The following is a 19,190-nucleotide window of genomic DNA, read 5'->3' on the forward strand; positions in this document are numbered from 1 at the left end:
CTCTGTGGCTAACTTGGCGCATTGCACTGTTGAAAGCGGGCGAAGCAGGGCTGTCGAGCCCCCTCCCTTCTACCTCCTTCCACTCCTCCTCCTCCCTTCCCTGCCCCGCTCCCAACATCAGCACCAGCGCTTTATGGACGAGAGCCAATGGCGAGTTGTGCTGCTATGCAGAATTTGCTGTTGTGGCATGTTTGGGCAGCAGTTCAGTGACACAATTCACCATAAATCAAATCTTTATAAATCAAAGTTTGCGAACAGATTTAGATACATATATTATTTATTTATTTGGAAAATACGTTGTTAGATGTGTGAAGAGGATCCTCTTGAGATAGACAGCATCCGGTTTCTAATGGGCTCTCTATTAAACCACCATGTTATTCTACTTGTTTACTTGCGTTAAACCAGGCAAACCTCCCGAAAAACAAATGCATAAAGGGGGTGATAATGGCCTGTGTTGAATGTCATGTGTGTGTGTGTGTGTGTGTGTGTGTGTGTGTGTTTCTTAATACATTTCTATTGATTTTCATCATCATTTGATGGTGCATTAGCATTCAGCGGTGACCTGTTATAGGGATGCTGGGTGGAAAGCACTGATAAACGGGGATTCCCTGAATTAAACCCAGCTCTCAGTATGATGTCATGCTATTGAGCTAGTATATTATCTCAGTGTACACGCAGAGGCACGTCTGCTTTCAGTGTATTTTCTTCTTAAAGCATTTACTTAAAATCAGTTGTGTCGTTCACGAGTGTTTCTCTCCTATTCAGTTTATGTTCAGCTTACAGCACATTTGTAAATATATGAAGGGACTAAGGAGTAGTTTTCAGTGCCCACACTCCTGTGACAGATGTGAATGCTGCTGAGACAGAGTAATTTTCCCATCAGGGATCAGGTTGCTGCAGAGGTATAGCTACAGTTAGAGCTCCATCTTGTGGACGTTCAGCGTTTCTGCAAGACTAAGAAAGTAATTTCTCAGTTTTTGACAGGACGACTTGATAATATTTAAAATTTTCCACAACATTCACACAACTCAGGTCATTGCCTCTTAGTTAAATTACTGGCACATTCATAATGAGCATCTGGTCCCGAATCGAGTCAGTTAATGGAAAAATAAGTTCGATGAGTCAACAACGTCGCAAACCGGAACAGTAGTTTTAAAAATATTTTAATTTGTGGAAAATAAATGTACTCCCTTTCTTTGTGGCCTTTAAAAACTAAGATAACCACAACCGTGTCTCCATAGTATAGAGCAAATGCCAAGTTATTATAACCAGCAAATGGTTGGAATATAAATGACAGGAAAATGGTTAAAAAACAACCAGGTTAGTCCAAAGGTCACAAATTATAACCAAAGTTTTTCCGTTTTGCTGGAAGATGTCTCTTCCTTCCCAGGCTTTATGCTAAATGGCTTCTGGCTTCAGGGATATACAGTTTGGTCCACAAGGTTTTGTAATTTTGTACACCAACACAATGGAGTTTAAATCAAATAATCAAGATATGACTAAAGTACAGACTTTCAGACTTTAATCTGACTTATAGCATTTGGGTACATATTTTGGCCATGCTTAATAATGGAGTCAAAATACAAACAAATATTAATTACAATTTAATCATAATGCACATCCACAACATATAAACCACAATAAGTCAGGTTTTAACAGTGAAAAGTTCTTCGTTTCATTTTTACACACGTTGTCAGCTATAATTTGGAGTTTGATACAACCTTGCAGTTTATAAGATGGATCATTTTATCAGATACTCTCATGTAGGTGAGTATCCTGTGCAGAGGTTTGATATTTAACAGCTGAATTCTTCTTTAGTCGATCAGCTCTCAGTCTCATCAGATCAAAACATGCCTTTGTATTTGAGCTTGTCTTCTTCGTTCTTCTCTTCCATACGCATGTTAAGTATGGCCAGTTCCTTCTTAACAGCCTTTTTCATGCCCGGGTTCAGGTCCAGCACCCTGCTGAAATCCTGCCGGGCCTCCGCCTCGTTCCACACCTCCACGTGGGCCTTCCCTCGCAGGTAGTAGGCCTTAACTATGCCTGCAGGACAAATATAAGCTTGTTTGTTTATGCATTTGCAAGCAGGCAGTCATGCGATAGAAATATGCAGCTCTGCAGTGAGAGAAGACATAACTGACATAACCGTTTAGGTCTATGAATGATAAAAACACGCACAGGCACCAGGATCAGACTTTAACGGGACTATGCAACCTGCAATTACAAGCGTCATAAAAAAATTCACACGCTCATTCTCACAGTATGAAAACATGCCCGGCATATAAAAAAGCCTGAATAAACTGTAAACCATGTGACAGTCTTTCACAACTGGCTGGAAAGTGTGATAATACTCTTGGCAGAGAATTCTCCCCCTGCTTTAAGATCCCTCGCTTGCTCGAGTTAAAAAGCTTGTGATGAGTGACAAACCTGGGTGCTGATTGATAATGTCGGTTGTGTGCTCAATGACCTCGTAGTACTCCTCCATGCGGAGCAAACATTGGCAGTAGTTAAGTGTTAAAGTGTTGGCCATCTTCTCCAGCTTCATCCATGGGACATCCCATGCTTTCTCCTGATATGGGAGGAAGAGGTTCAAAGTCATGCCTATATATAATGGCAAATCAGTGCTTTGTAAAGGAATTTCTGCCTTGGATCAATTTTTTCAAGTATTAACCTTGGTCTGAACATTTTTAATGCAGATGATGGCCTCCTTGTATTTCTGTGTGGCTTCTTGGTAACGTCCCTGTTTGTAGAGTTTGTTTCCCTGGCCGTGCAGCACAGGAACGGCCTTCAGCCTCTCCTCATCACTCAGAGCCCACGTCTCCCTGTCGTACTCTCTGGGCTGCTGCACCTGTCAGCCACACATGCACATACACGGACTTCAGTTTTCCATCAATTATACTACAGAGCCGGGATGTCAAACATAAGGCCAGAGGGCCAAAATAGACCTGGCAAAGGCTCCAATCCCGGCTACCAGAACTTGTTCCCTAATTTTAAATATTTATTTCTCACAACTCACAAGAGTCATACTGACAGATTTCTTTCATTTACTACAGCAGTGTTTCTTTGTTATGCAGAAAAACTGAGATATACTTTGAAATCTTTTTCTAATACTCAGACATCTCAGGGATTAAGTGTGAAATGAAACTTCTTTATACTGACAGCCCATTTATGATTAAAGTGTACAGTGAGTTTGACATCCCCGTCTAGATATGCTAAACCCCTTTAATGCAAATATATTCCTAATTTAAAAAGCATTTATTTGGTAGGCGAGCTTGCAGGTTGTCTTTCTTCTTTCTCACCTTGAGCAGCTCCAGGACGAAGTAGAGCGGCTTCGGTTCCTTCATCAGCTCATCCAGGTCTTCATAGCCAAGGCTGTGGTAGGCAAACATGTTGGCCATGCCGCATGTATGGATGTGCCAGTCGACTGGGTCTTTGCCCTCAGCAATGCGTCGCATGCTTTTGGACACCAGTGGATAGACACCAGTGTGCTGGAAAGGAGGATCACAAGGTGATACAAGACTTAAAGTGACTGAGGTGGATCACGAAACAGTCCATGACTTTTAGTCTGTGCCTCATGAGTTTGGTGTCTTTGAAATGGCTGTCTGTTAAATATTTATATGTTTTATGGCGATATGGCACCACTCAGCAACTAAAAAAAACACTGTTATCGTGCTGACTGAACATTGCTCATTCATTACATAATTTACACCAAATGAACAGGTTTAAAGATGCTTAGAAGCTGAACTGTGATCACACTGATATTAATTGTGACACTATTAATTCTGCTCTAATAATCCAGCACAGAGATATAATTTTATTGCTTGAAAAGTAACAGGACAACCCTTTGCAACATTCCATACATATTACTTTTAATTGTTTCCCTATTGATCTGTCCAGGGTGTGCCCCGCCTCTCGCCCTGTGGTAGCTGGAATGAGCTCCAGGATGTTTGCCTATTTAATGTGTGTTTCTGTTTTAAATCTTGCCTGTTTTAAGCTGACACTTAAACACAAAGAATTTCATTATGTGACTGCATAATTACAATAAAGAATCTTGAAGCTTTGCACTAAACATTTTACATTGAGTTACTCAGCATTCCCTGGAGCTTGTTTTCTTAACAAGTTATGTTTGCCCTCTGCTGGGTGAAGAGTGGCAGCGCACGACACAGCCAGTGGAGCAGGCTATGTCGTGCAGACGTGTTGTTCGGAGTGAATAAAAGCTCTAAGCCCCATCAAATCTAATCAGAGTGGAGGGGAGTCAGTAGTGCTGATTCAGCAGGAGTCAGAGCCGATTAGGGAAAAGTGAGGCTGCTGCGGATTAATGACAGTATGCCTCGATCCATCTGTCTCTCACACACACACACACACACACACACACACACACACACACACACACACACACACACACACACACACACACACACACACACTAGCATAAAAAGTTAAAAAGTTATGGATTACATAACATGTGACAACATATTCTGAGGTAGCATGTCTATATTATAAAGCCTGTTGCAGGGATCGATCTGTTTATCTGTTAGTTTTTATCTGTCTTTGTTTATCTGTATGAGATGACAATTATTCATAAAAACAATCATATATTCAGTGAATTAAAAGTAAAACTTTAGCCGGTACCCGACTTGTTATTATTACTGCATGAATGTTTGTTTAAAACCACAAAATGATGATTTAGTTTTTCTTCTAACCCAAAAGTTATGAAGACTTGTGTGTCCCATATATACCTTAACTTTCAACCTCTATATCTGGAACACATCTCATCCTGTGTTAGTTTGTTTCCTTGTTATTTAAAGCATTGTTTATAACTCACACATCTGCAGCATGATGTCATTCTGTCTGCACGGACACACTTTTCAGACTAAGTTTGGATCAACAGGATGTAATCCACTTTGAGTTAGACGAGTGAGAAAATTAGGGAGCGTGCAATCAAATAAATACAAAACCAAAGCTTTTATTAGCACTTACAACGGTGTCACACCAGAACTCCGCCACTTCACCGATCCTCATAGAGGACAACAGGGTCTCCCAGATGTCCAGCTTAAACATGTTGCCAATCACTATCTCCATGGGTGTTCCAACCGCTTTGCTGTCATCTATCACCGTGCGCTCGTCGTCACACAGCTGCGTGCGGAAGTGGAAGGTCACCTGGATAAATAGTAAGGAGAAAAAGGCCCATGCTGTGTGAATCTGCTACATACAGTAGAGTCGCCTGTTATTTTTTCATATTTGCTAGGAAAATAGGAAATAGTTAAGTGTTTTATTGAAAACGTAATGGAAAAACACAATATAGACAAAAATGAAACCACTGTCAATCAAATGCTTTCCTGATGGTGCTGCATGATGGATCAAAATCTGCCTGAACTCATCTGCATTCATAATTTCACCAATTTTAACAAGATCCCCAACACCCTTAAACCACTAAAGAGCCTCTGTGTTCTCCTGAGCTGAACCAAAAATGTCAAATTTGAATTCATCACTCCATCAAACCTGTTGGACCTGATTTTCAGTCCAGTTCTTGTGCAGTTTTGCACCCCTCAGCCTTTTCCCCACCTCTTTCCTTTCTATAAGAATAGCTTATTAACAGCCACCCTTCCACTGATTTCAGATGAGGCTTCAGATTTTCTCCTATTCTTAAAGACTGTTTATGTTATCCGGTGTCTTTAAAGTCTTTCAGGGACACATTGTATACCACGAGGAGATATACCAAGTTTTCAGCTAACAGCTCTTTGGCAATCACCTGTTGGTGCAAAAATAAAATTTTATGTCTGTCAAACTGTGTTATCTTTGGCATTTTCCATAGATTCAACAAAAGAAATGGGAACAAATCATTTGCTTTTGCATCCGGCTGCTGGTAAAAAAGTGCCTAAAGACACAATTTAAAATAGTCTCTTTGCTATGTTGACTGTTGTGTGTAGCCACAACACTGGTTGATCTCTTGACTTAGGTGCCTTTTTATATGATGAGGACTGGGCTGAAAATGTAAAAGCAGCCAATGTCCAAAGGAACAGTTTTAAAAGAGCTTCAGAAAGCTTCAAGACCACTTTAAAAATGACAAAAAAGTCTGACTCCTTGGAAGCAAAAGATAAAGAAATTAAGGTTGACTCAAGATTTGCGACAGACTGGCGACCTGTCCAGGGTGTACCCCGCCTTTCGCCCTATGACAGCTGGGATAGGCTCCAGCGCCCCCCGCGACCCTGAAAAGGATAAGCGGAAGCGAATGGATGGATCAAGATTTTTACACAGTACTCTACAGAATGGACAAACTGGAGAAAATGATGGCAGTACCTCCCCAAACAGGTTAGTTTACATAACATAGCGATAGCATGAGTGTAAATACCAGAAGAATAAAGTGGAAGAGGAAGTGCAAACGTATTCAAACCTCAGTGATGGGAAAAGATATTATGGTGAAATATGGGTCTGAATAACAGTGAAATTTGAGCATCTCAGCAAAAATGTTACGTCACGAGCTTCACACAGCTCAGTTACTCAACAAAGGAGACAGACAGGAGGAAGGTCACACATGCCAAGGTTGTCTGGTTCTGTAATATCCAAGGAATGGAAACCTTTTAAAAGAACTGTGTGCAAGCTGTAGTAACAAAGAAAAACCAGTTCTTTAATGCGCAGCACCAGTAAAATTCATCAATGAGTTCATGACCTTTGTGAAAGGCTTCAGTGGCACATGAGAAACGAGTAGTAAACATTATTAGGAAAACACAAGAACAGGGTATGAGACAGTCAGTTAGCCTCGATCAGTAGTGACACATAATGTAACTGAGATAAGGAGAACTTCATACGTCTTTAACGTCCAAGCCATTTTTTCAAATTCAGTTCTCATTTGAAGAATGTTCTCATAATTTATATTGTCATAAAATAAAATTAAAATCTCATTAAAATGTTATAAACCGCTACATCTTCTATCGACCTCTACTGGCAATAACTTGGGAACTACAGTAACTTGAGCATGCTCATCCCTCTTTGCCCCTCCTGCGGCAAATTATTAAATAATAAGCACACAGTATGGAGATAAAATCCACAAATATTTAAAAAGCTAAATATATGAACTTCTGTACTCTGTTGTTCAACTTTCTGAACTGTGTTCCTTTATTGTTAATTTTGTGTATATTAAAATACTACTTCAAGGAAGTGCAACACACAGTTAGCTCCTGAGCTCATTGTGCAGACAGTCATTCTGTTCCTTTGTAATTAAAAAAAGGTACATCTGCTCTGCTTAAAATCAAAATTAGCCACAGACAACAGTGTTATAACACAGAGTCGCTGCCTTTCTTCTTCTGCATGGTCTTGTGATGCTGATGACATTATGATAATTAAGTGCACATATTAAAACTGCAGTTTTAGTATGAGTTATATTTCTCGCTTTGTGAGTTATAGTTTTAATTTAACCTATCACATGAAAAATGGTCAAATACGATTAATTTTGGGCTCCGGAGACAATATGAAGTCAAATGTTTTTTTATGCCTATCCGTGGTAGAATAATCCAAAAGTTTAAATGAAGTCGGCCTACAGTACCTTCACTCCTGTGACAAACTTTGGAATGTCTCCACTCCCTCCATGCAGGATGGTTTTCTTAATTCCTTCTGATCCCAGCAGGAGTGCGTCTTTCATATCCGACATCTTTACCTCACCTTAAATTACAAAGCATATATCTCACACAGAGGTTTGTGTCTGTGTTGTGATGGGTACAATATATGTAAAAGCTTGTTGATGATTTGGCGGTATCGATTGTGGTGGATTAGTTTAGGCAGAGATAATGAGATTAGAAACTTCTCCTCCTCTCCTTATGTCCCATCATCCCTCTGTAGCACTCATCCCCAGCACTTTCTCTAAACACAAAGAGGACGATAACAAATGAAACAACAATCCAGGACTAGATTTAATTGGGATGGATTTAAGTTTCTTTAGATTTAATGTCAACATTTGCCTGGATGAAAAGTCCTAATGTGCATGTTTGTGTGTGTGTTTGTGCTAGAGATAAAACATGAAAAGAAAACTCTGTACAGGTCTACAAGAGCAAAACTGGAATGGTTTCCATTCCAGAGGAAATTTCCAGGATTTATGTGGATGTGGTGATCCAAACAATGCAGAGAATACTGAGAAATGGTGGAGCAGACAATTACTCTATGGACTCCTTGACCTTGTCTATGAAACATCTGTCTCCCATCTGTGCAGTGCCTGTGTGCATGTGTGCGGGTGTGTTATCCAAGTGCCCCGTACTGTTTGCTAACAAAGTCTGCAAGCAGTTTGAGGGGGCAATTATTCCCAAGCATTACCCAGTGTTAATGTCTTATTCCATACTAATGGCACAAATAGAAAACCCAATAACTGCACCTTGGCAACGCTCACAATTGTGTAACTTTATAGGCTTGTGTTTCCTCTGTGCAACAACATGGAAAAGTTAGTGTTTCGCATTGAATTATCAAGCGAGACAGCTGTCTAATCTCTGTTCAAATAAGACCTCTATATCCCTGGAAAATGCTGCAACCTTCTATCAGGTTTGCCTTTTCCCCCCCACTGATGTGACAAACAGGATTGGGCAATAGTTCGGTATGTACTTGGCAGCTGCTCAAGGTAAAGGCAGAGTTCACCCCCTCTTGTGGAAGAGCTGGGCAGTGCAGCAGGAGTTTGCCTGCTTCTAGATCGTATTGCCTCTGATTTGAAAGTAAAGCTCTTAGAGGGAATCACGTGTAAAGCTGGCCTTTACAAACAAACTATTTACACAGTCTTGTGGCACAGAGGTGCTTATGTTAACTAAAACCTTCACAAACACATTTAAATGCCAGTTACAAAAAAATAAAAATAAATTTCTCCTTCTTCTACATTCTCCCTGCCCTGTCTTCTCTCCTTTTCGAAAGTGAAATGCTGAAAATGCAACATGGGTACATGGCAGAGTGCCTCCCTCGGATGGCAGATTTGTGTTGCTATAGTTACAGCCTTTTGCATCATCATATCTCTGAGTTTAGAGGAACAATCTATCGCTAGAGTCCTATAATTACTCATAAACCTGATAGCATGTCCCAAGAAAGGTTTCAGATTTAAAGTCATGTGTATCACCATTTCTGGTCATTTCTTAAATAAAAAAAAACAAAAAACAACAACAACAAAAAACATCTGACCTGCTGGAGAGGTAATACTATCACAGCAGTTTCTGTTATAACCGCTTTGTGTCAGAGTGACTCATATTTCTTGCGTCACAACGCCTACACCTTGTTCTATTGCTCTGCCTATGGTCCATTTGTGTGTGTGTGTGTGTGTATGTGTGTGCGTGCAAGCACGTCAGAATTTTCTGCATGTACATTGTAGCGTGGGAAATTGAATGCGCCACTTTGATGAACCACATGCTTGCATAGCTTTGAGAATGGGTTCATCTACAAGTAGTCCTTCCAACAGGCAGCACAACCCAGTCTCTGCCATATTTGGATTCTTCTGGAAACTAATTGGTGATGCAGTAGTTCCACCTTAAGTAAGTAATACTCTATTTCTGGAAAGCACAGTCATGGATTTCCTGGGGTGGAGCTGTTCACTTTGTAAAAAGCCTTTCATTCATATACATAACACACGTGGGAGGACTTCCTCCATGACGCACACTATATACGCACATAGAATAATGTTTATGGATGTGTACACCATTTGTGCTTCTGCTGCTGCTGGGAACAAAGCACAAAGAGTAAACAGGAGACAGACGAGCGATAGCTCGATTACCTTTTCTTTCTCTTTGAGATTGACACTTAGAGCTCATCAGGCAGATGCAAAAGGAGGAGGAACAGACACTGAGGGGAGGTTTGGAGCCAGCACACAAGAGCAGGAGACATCAAACACATGCATGCACATACACATATGTTTTATAGAATGGTCACTTTGAAAGTGCACCGAAGTGCTGAAACACAGAACAAAAAGAAAGGGTTTAAATAAAAAATAAAACACAAAGTGAGTAAAAATAAAACCAAATGACACCCAGTGTAAGGAAGTGTAAGGAAGCAAATATGGGGGACATGAGGGCTTGTTTGTATGTGCCAATTAACAGCCATGCCTCTGGGTTTTGGATCTAGTTAAAGTTGACTATGTAAGCAATGACACCTGGACAACTGTTACAAAAAATGAAGTCGAGATGAAACTGAGGAATGGATTACCATCTGAAAGTCTCTGAAGCTCAGAAATGGCTTTACTTTTGCAGGTAGCTGAAAAAAGCTAACTTTAACGAGAGCATTTATGTATTTATTTACGTGTTTATTTTAAAAAATATAAATCCTCAAAAGGCAGAGATTGTGGAGGTTAGGAGTTCCAGTCACAATGATTAACAAAATTATGTGTTAACATCATGGGCCACAACAACCAACTTTGATCCTAAGTGGGCTGGAACGAACTATGTGATTACATAAAACGTTCTCTTAGTTCATTGCTCACATCGTACTGTAATTATGAAATATAACGTTTTTCTTAATTCACAGAAAATGTAATTGTTTATCTATTACTTTGGTGTAGTATGAATGGCAATGGCAGGGTTGGTCTTTATCAATAGAAACAGCTTTAAAACTGTGAAAACGCAGGTAAAAATCTATGCAGTTGTTCACATTTTCCAAAGGTGTCCAGTGGGCTGGATTGGAGTCTTTGCCAGGCCAATTCTGGCCCCCAGGCTGTAAATTTGACACCCCTGCTTTACACAGTCCACTGAGGCCCTTGGAGGAGTCATGGATTTACGTTTCAGTAGCTGGTAAATCAGTGAGTCATCTGCATAACAATGAAACAATGATATGCATGCTGGGTCAAGGATGGACTGTGATAAAAAACAAATCTTTAAGTAAACTGACCTACTTTACAAATTTAATAGTAATTTTAATGTCAGACATCCTCGTTTACCTGATAAGTGCTTTCACTTTTGAAACAATGGTTTGATTTTGCCACCAAAAGATTGTCTCATTTTACTGAAACCTATCATCCCATTTTCTCCTGCTTACCCAATTCAACTCCTCACTGCAGGCATGTCATGTGCCTGCCTGCTTCAAGTCCTCTACCATAATCCCTGTCCCCAAGAAACCTAGGATCACTGGACTAAATGACTACAGACCCATGGCTCTGACATCTGTGGTCATGAAGTCATTTGAGCGCCTAGTTCTCTCCCATCTCAAGACCCTCACGGCCCCCCTCCTGGACCCCCTGCAGTTTGCATATAGAGCCAACAGGTCTGTAGACGACGCCAACAACATGGCCCTACACTTCATCCTGCAGCATCTGGACTCCCCAGGAACCTACGCCAGGATCCTGTTTGTGGACTTCAGCTCTGCCTTCAACACCATCCTTCCAGACCATCTCCGAGACAAGCTTTCCCAGATGAATGTGCCTGATCCCATCTGCCGGTGGATCACTGACTTCCTGACGGACAGGAAGCAGCACGTGAGGCTGGGAAAGAATGTCTCGGACTCCCGGACCATCAGCACCGGCTCCCCTCAGGGCTGTGTTCTTTCTCCTCTGCTCTTCTCCCTGTACACCAACTGCTGCACCTCCACCCACCAGTCTGTCAAGCTAATCAAGTTCGCAGATGACACCACCGTCATTGGGCTCATCTCTGACGGGGACGAGTCTGCCTACAGGAGAGAGGTTGAACGTCTGGTGTCTTGGTGCAGCCACAACAACCTGGTGCTGAATGCCCAGAAGACAGTGGAGATTATTGTGGACTTCAGGAAGCACACAGCCCCACTCCCCCCCATCATCCTGACTGACACCCCCATCACCTCTGTGGACTCATTCCGCTTCCTGGGTACCACCATCACCCAGGACCTGAAGTGGGAGCCCACCATCACCTCCGTCATCAAGAAAGCCCAGCAGAGGATGTACTTCCTGAGGCAGCTGAAGAAATTCAACCTGCCAACACGGACGATGATGCAATTCTACACTGCAATCATCGAGTCCATCCTCACCTCCTCCATCACCGTGTGGTACGCTGGAGCCACTATCAGGGACAAACAGAGACTGCAGCGTGTTGTGCGCTCTGCTGAGAAGGTGATTGGCTGCAGACTCCCATCTCTGCAGGACCTATACACCTCCAGGACACTGCGGCGTGCAGCCCGGATCTCAGCTGACCCTTCTCACCCTGGACACAGTCTGTTTGACCTGCTCCCCTCAGGCAGGAGGCTCCGGTCCATTCGCACCAGAACCTCTCGCCACAAGAACAGTTTCTTCCCCTCTGCTGTTGGACACATGAACAATAACCACATGATTGTCCCCGCCACTAACATATGACCCTACGCTGTGTAACTGCATCATTTCATGTTTGGCACTGATCACCACCTGCACTCATGTATATATCTTTCTACGTAGCACTCATAATTCTTATTCTCATGTATATATCTCATGTATATCTCATGCACATATCTTTCTTTCTACATAGCACTTTAATTCTTATTGTCTGCACTGAAGCACCGCAGCAATTTCCTAATGTTGTAAACCTCAACATCTGGCAATAAACCCATTCTGGTCTTGGGGGGGCTGGAGACTATCCCAGCTGCCATGGGTTGAGAGGTGAGGCACAGCCTAGACAGGTTGTCAGTCTGTCGGAGGGCTAACACAGAGACACAGACAACCACTGAGGCTCACATTCACACCCATGGTCAATACAGCCGGAGAACGCACAGGGAGAAGGTAGAATGGCCTCTGCTGGCCTTTGACACAGCAGACATGAAGCATTAGAAGTTATTTAGTCAGGTGTATTTTCACCTCAGAGTCAGTTCAGTATTCAGTTATTTTAATTCTGTTATATTATATTACTGAAGGAGTTATCTGAAGGAAATATCTGAGACTTCTTGAAAAAAATATATTTAAAAATATTTTGCTATGCTTTAAGATTTAACGACATACAGCAAAAGCAGCCATACACTGTATGCATGCAAAGCTTGTACTTTTTGGTGAAGGATCGAAATAGTTCTCCCACTGCTGACAATACAGAGCGGGTTCATGGGACTGCGTCACAGACCGTCTATCGCTTCTGTGTTTATGCATGTGCACATCTCTCAGGTTTAGGAGAAGTGACAGAATCGATGGTTACGTGGCGAATCACAGCCTCCCTGGTCACTTCCACAGAAATGCTTCCTCGAATCGCCAGAGAAAAACTGATCGAGTGTAAACCTCTCTGCAAAGCACATGCAAGCGTCCCGTTCAGCCCAGAGTCAGTAACCTCAACTGGAAGTCTTGATCATACACAAATGCGAAGGCTCATGCACACTAGTGTTTTGAGGTTTGATCTGCTTTGACTTTGAAAGGAAAACTTTCAACCTACCCTTTTTCCTACTTAGTTGAATAGATGAATGTTTTTTTATTATTTCATTATTTCTTTTGGAAAGCTAATTGCATAAGAGATGTCTTACATTTAGAATCTAGGTTAGAGAACCTCAACCTTTTTGTTTAGATTAATGATAATTTGAGACCTGCCAAATACTTATGTAAAGAATGACTTTGTTCAGGCCAGTGCATTGGCCAACCCCAGCAAAAACAATGATTAAGAGGAGGAGAGAGGAGAATACATCTGTCCATACAGTGTAAGTCAATGTGTTGCCTGAACAGGTAAAGAGGCAAATGTCTGAATAACTGATGGAATAATAGTGTTTGCACCACAATCCACAATAACACCTTAGGTCAAAAGCACATACAGTGGGGCAAAAAAGTATTTAGTCAGCCACCGATTGTGCAAGTTCCCCCACTTAAAATGATGACAGAGGTCAGTAATTTGCACCAGAGGTACACTTCAACTGTGAGAGACAGAATGTGAAAAAAAAATCCATGAATCCACATGGTAGGATTTGTAAAGAATTTATTCGTAAATTAGGGTGGAAAATAAGTATTTGGTCACCTCAAACAAGGAAAATCTCTGGCTCTCACAGACCTGTAACGTCTTCTGTAAGAAGCTTTTCTGTCCCCCACTCGTTACCTGTATGAATGGCACCTGTTTGAACTCATCATCTGTATAAAAGACACCTGTCCACAGCCTCAAACAGTCAGACTCCAAACTCCGCCATGGCCAAGACCAAAGAGCTTTCGAAGGACACCAGGAAAAGTATTGTAGACCTGCACCAGACTGGGAAGAGTGAATCTACTATAGGCAAGCAGCTTGGTGTGAAAAAATCAACTGTGGGAGCAATCATCAGAAAATGGAAGACATACAAGACCACTGATAATCTCCCTCGATCTGGGGCTCCACGCAAGATCTCATCCCGTGGGGTCAAAATGATCATGAGAACGGTGAGCAAAGATCCCAGAACCACACGGGGGGACCTGGTGAATGACCTGCAGAGAGCTGGGACCAAAGTAACAAAGGTCACCATCAGTAACACACTACAACGGCAGGGAATCAAATCCCGCAGTGCCAGACGTGTTCCGCTGCTGAAGCCAGTGCATGTCCAGGCCCGTCTGAAGTTTGCCAGAGAGCACATGGATGATACAGCAGAGGATTGGGAGAATGTCATGTGGTCACATGAAACCAAAGTAGAACTTTTTGGTATAAACTCAACTCGTCGTGTTTGGAGGAAGAAGAATACTGAGTTGCATCCCAAGAACACCATACCTACTGTGAAGCATGGGGGTGGAAACATCATGCTATGGGGCTGTTTTTCTGCCAAGGGGACAGGACGACTGATCCGTGTTAAGGACAGAATGAATGGGGCCATGTATCGTGAGATTTTGAGCCAAAACCTCCTTCCATCAGTGAGAACTTTGAAGATGAAACGAGGCTGGGTCTTCCAACATGACAATGATCCAAAACACACCGCCCGGGCAACAAAGGAGTGGCTCCGTAAGAAGCATTTGAAAGTCCTGGAGTGGCCTAGCCAGTCTCCAGACCTCAACCCCATAGAAAATCTGTGGCGGGAGTTGAAAGTCCGTGTTGCTCGGCGACAGCCCCAAAACATCACTGCTCTCGAGAAGATCTGCATGGAGGAATGGGCCAAAATACCAGCTACTGTGTGTGCAAACCTGGTAAAGACCTATAGTAAACGTTTGACCTCTGTTATTGCCAACAAAGGTTATGTTACAAAGTATTGAGTTGTATTTTTGTTATTGACCAAATACTTATTTTCCACCCTAATTTACAAATAAATTCTTTACAAATCCTACCATGTGGATTCATGGATTTTTTTTTCACATTCTGTCTCTCACAGTTGAAGTGTACCTCTGGTGCAAATTACTGACCTCTGTCATCATTTTAGGTGGGGGAACTTGCACAATCGGTGGCTGACTAAATACTTTTTTGCCCCACTGTAATAATAATGGATTGGATTTATATAGTGCTTTTCTAGGCACCCAAAGCGCTTTACAATACCACTATTCATTCACTCACACATTCATACACTGGAGGAGGCGGCTACAGTTGTAGCCACAGCTGCCCTGGGGCAGACTGACAGAAGCGAGGCTGCCATATCACGCCATCGGCCCCTCTGGCCAACACCAGTAGGCAAGTAGGGTAAAGTGTCTTGCCCAAGGACACAACGACCAGGACAGAGAGCCCGGGGATCGAACCGGCGACCTTCTGGTTACAGATGCGATTCCCAACCCCCTGAGCCACGGTCGCCCATATGTTGCATTAGATCATCCAAATATGTGGTGCAAAAAGTTAGCATAAAAAAATAGGGGCAATTATGTGCTTTAATACCCTTTTAGGTTCCTACCATTTGCAGCCTTTTTAGTGCCTTTGCTTTGTGCTAGCAGATGATGGTGCACGTGAATCTACAATGGTACATTTTAGTCTGTGTAAGGTTACTAATCACTCAAGTGCTACTTAAGCAGAATAAATGTGCGGGCTTTCTTGTGTGTGAATTCAAAACTGCTGTTAAAAATAATGGCATATTTCCTTAGATTAGAACTGTTAAGATTCCCAATGCATCGCTCATATTTCCTCTAAAGATTTCAAAAGGATAAGCAAGATGGCAGCAGTTCAACCAAGCCAGTCAAATCCTTCAGCCACAAGGGATTTCATATTTGGATCTCATATTGAATGTGTTTTTAAAACTGCGTGTACACTATATTTACCAAATGGAGGAGCTGTGGACAAAAATGACATTCATAGATTACAGATGACTGTGGAATTCAAGCAATCATGTTCAGGACTAAAGCTGTGGATAAATTGCTTCCAGTCCTTACTTCCATATATTTTTCCACATATTTCTAAACTCCAAGTGTTTTAAAAGGATTGTCACAAATCTAAAAAGACTGTGTAACTTCCAACTAGCCTTACAAAATGTAGCTTTGAGTCAATAAGAAGGGGAAACAAAAACAAAACAAAAGCCAAAAGTAATATTTGTTTTTCCATATTTAACGAATAAGGAAATTATATGAGAGATACGTTTTTGTCTCTTGTTTAAATCCACTCATGGAGCAGAAGATTCTTGTGACTGTGGCGTCTTGTCATGCAGAGAAGACAAAATCAGAGGTGACTGCTTTCTAAACCACTGAGACAGAGGACTTTTGGCCCTGCAGTACCTTTTCCGACCAACAGGAGGACTTCTAGGTTGCTGGCTGTGTGTGTGTTTGCATGTGTGTACATTTTGTGCAGTAGCTGTCTTGACTTGCAAATTTCTCAGGAACAGCCTGCACTGGAGTCTTGTGAAGTCATGCAGCGGGTAACGAGAGGTGAGAAGTTTCTAGAATATCACATTTGCTGAGATTCGTGAGGTGCACACATCAGTACCTGCACTTTGATGACACCTCAGTTTACATGGAGGAAATTAAATACACAGTGCTCACTAACTGATTATTTCCTCACACGAGCTATATTTTGTACATAAATGTGTGTATTGTTTTGCTCTGATATTCACGGCTCCATCCTAATCTCTGCTCTCGTCAGTGCAGCTGGACTTCGGCCCTGCAGCTCTTCCCAGCCTCAGCTCCCCCTGAGAGGGCCCCTGCTGTCCTGCTTGCTGCCTGGCCCCGACCTTTAGCTACATACCAGAACACATAGCAGCAAGGACAAAGGGCAAATGCACATGACACATAAATACACTCTTACAGTACATGCAGGCTCTTGCTTTCTTCTATAATGCAAAGGTGACTATGTGGCACAGGAAATATTGGATATCAGAGTCTGTGATTAGAATCTATGATAAAAATAAACACACACATATATAATAAATAATACATGCAATTTAATTCCATCCCTTTATCTATCCATCCTCGTCTGCTGATCTAATTCACCAATGAGGGGGAGGGGGCCTGGTGCCCATCCCAGCTGCCATGTGGGTACAAGGCCAGGTACACCCTTGGGCAGGTAACATGTCTACCACAGGCCTAACACATAGAGACAGACACCTTTCACGCGCACATTAATACCTGCGGCCAATTTATAATCACTAGTAAACCAAAGATTGATGTCTTTGGACTGTGGGAGGAAGCTGGAGTACCCGGAGAAGTCCCCAAGTGAAAAGCACTTTCAAAATGCCACATGCACTACCTGCCAATCCAGGGCCTTAGTCAGACACTAAGACTTAATAATTTGGTATTTCTGTGTTTTTCATTGTTTTTTGGGCATTTTGTCCACACGTTTACTATGTTTTAAGCCACTAAAGGCACTAGAGCTTTTGTAGAAAGCTTTTACGTGTGGATACGGAAAACAAATATTTTGCCTTGCAACATCAGAGGTGTCCTGTGTTATTGTTCATAGGCTTTAGGGTTGCCAACTTTTTAGCTATCAAATACAGGACACTCTGGCGTGCCAGTGGCACAGTGTACAACCAGCTGGGCATAGTGTAAATATGCACTGTATGTTCATATTCTTATAATAAAAATGCAGCAATGTGTTGGGATTCAGTTTAATCAATACCTCATCTAAAAGAAAGAAAACTACAGTAAATGATAACTGAAATCACATGGGCATTTCCTTTGTAAAATAAGCAAATACTGTAAATATGGGCTTCAATTACCCAGTTTATTAACCTACACAGACCAAACAGCCCCTTATTTTTACGACTACTTTATTGTGTAATATGTTATTAGATTATACTTGATGGCTTGGGCCCCAGGAAGACTATTGTGGAAGCTAATGGGGTTCCTTATATATGAATAAACAAATAAATAAATCTGGTGAGCGTAACGTCAAAAAGTGCAGGTAATGGTCAATATACGGGACATTTAAGGATGTCCCGTATAAAACGGGACAGTTGGCAACCCTAATAGGCTTCAAACTGACCTGCCTTTCTAAGGCTTGAGTTGTATTACTAGCTGCTGCTTTGGCATGCTATGGATTGCACATGACACTGTTTTTCCCTTTTTCAGTTTGTGTGTACATAGCCTAGAAGGGTACTGAACTAAATATAGAAGAAAGTATGGAACAGCTGCCATTTTGTTTTTAGCTTACGCCAGTGCTTCCAGTCTTCCATAGTGGCATAGCTAGTCTAACCACAGTGTTGGGAAGATTACTTTTAAATTGCATTTCACTGCAGATTACAGAATACATGGCCCAAAATGTAGTTTGTAACTTATTCCATGAAGTTACTCAATGTTGAGTAATGTATTCTGAATACTTTGGATTACTTGATATATTGTCATGCTTTTTACAACTGCATCAATGTACTATTGCTGTGTGATTTATTACTATTACTGAAGGTTACTCACCACCGAGCTAACATTGTTAGCTGAAGGTAGTTCATAGACTGCAGACTTTTAGACTTGATGGATAGCATCAACAATCTGCTAGCTGCAAATAATCATGTGCAGTTCTGAAAGCAATACCAGCTAGATTTTAAAATCTTAATAAAAATGAGTAACAGTTTGTTGCAGTGATCTTGTATAGAAAACTATTTCTGTATCAGTAATATATTTTCTTTATGTCTACTTTCAGAACTGCACATGAGAGAGTGATATTATACCCCTCTCGTCAAACTGACAGGTCATTAATTATTCATGAGCTCCGGAAGTAACTTCCGGAGCTCCGGAAGTAATTAAATTATTCATGAGCTCCGGAAGTAGGAAGTAATTAATTAATTAAGTAATTAAGTAATAAAAATATGATATTCCTAAAAATATGATATTCATAAAAATATGATATTCATAAAAATATAATTGATTATTTAGAAAGTTTCTTATATATCAAAAAATAGCATTCTTTTATTTCTTTAAGCAATTAAATTTTTATTTTTATTTTTTTATGCTAAAAAAACGCCATCTGGTGGCGGGTCAGTGTGTG

The 19,190-nt window shown here is 41.4% G+C and overlaps 1 protein-coding gene across 1 annotated transcript; it reads right to left on the reverse strand.

The window, feature by feature from the left end:
* Positions 1-1,513: 1,513 nt before the first annotated feature.
* Positions 1,514-7,696, reverse strand: aipl1 (aryl hydrocarbon receptor interacting protein-like 1). The gene is made up of 6 exons (XM_080889614.1): positions 7,544-7,696; positions 4,981-5,160; positions 3,300-3,488; positions 2,672-2,848; positions 2,428-2,569; positions 1,514-2,043 (listed from the first exon to the last, which is right to left on the reverse strand). Exons 1-6 carry the CDS (start codon positions 7,646-7,648, stop codon positions 1,844-1,846), a joined length of 993 nt encoding a protein of 330 aa, XP_080745740.1. The 5' UTR covers positions 7,649-7,696; the 3' UTR covers positions 1,514-1,843.
* Between the last annotated feature and the right edge of the window lie 11,494 nt (positions 7,697-19,190).

The sequence above is a fragment of the Rhamphochromis sp. 'chilingali' genome (assembly GCF_963969265.1).
Source record: "Rhamphochromis sp. 'chilingali' genome assembly, chromosome: 8".
In the NCBI taxonomy this organism is placed as follows: domain Eukaryota; kingdom Metazoa; phylum Chordata; class Actinopteri; order Cichliformes; family Cichlidae; genus Rhamphochromis; species Rhamphochromis sp. 'chilingali'.

Bases quoted from the DNA above. Each gene is read 5' to 3' on its own strand.
- aipl1 (XM_080889614.1), bottom strand. From the start codon at position 7,648: ATGTCGGATATGAAAGACGCACTCCTGCTGGGATCAGAAGGAATTAAG. The intron at 5,161-7,543 runs GTACTGTAGGCC...CTATTTATCCAG, and splicing joins AGTTTGTCACAGGAGTGAAG to GTGACCTTCCACTTCCGCAC. The intron at 2,570-2,671 runs GTTAATACTTGA...CTCCCATATCAG, and splicing joins TTAAAAATGTTCAGACCAAG to GAGAAAGCATGGGATGTCCC.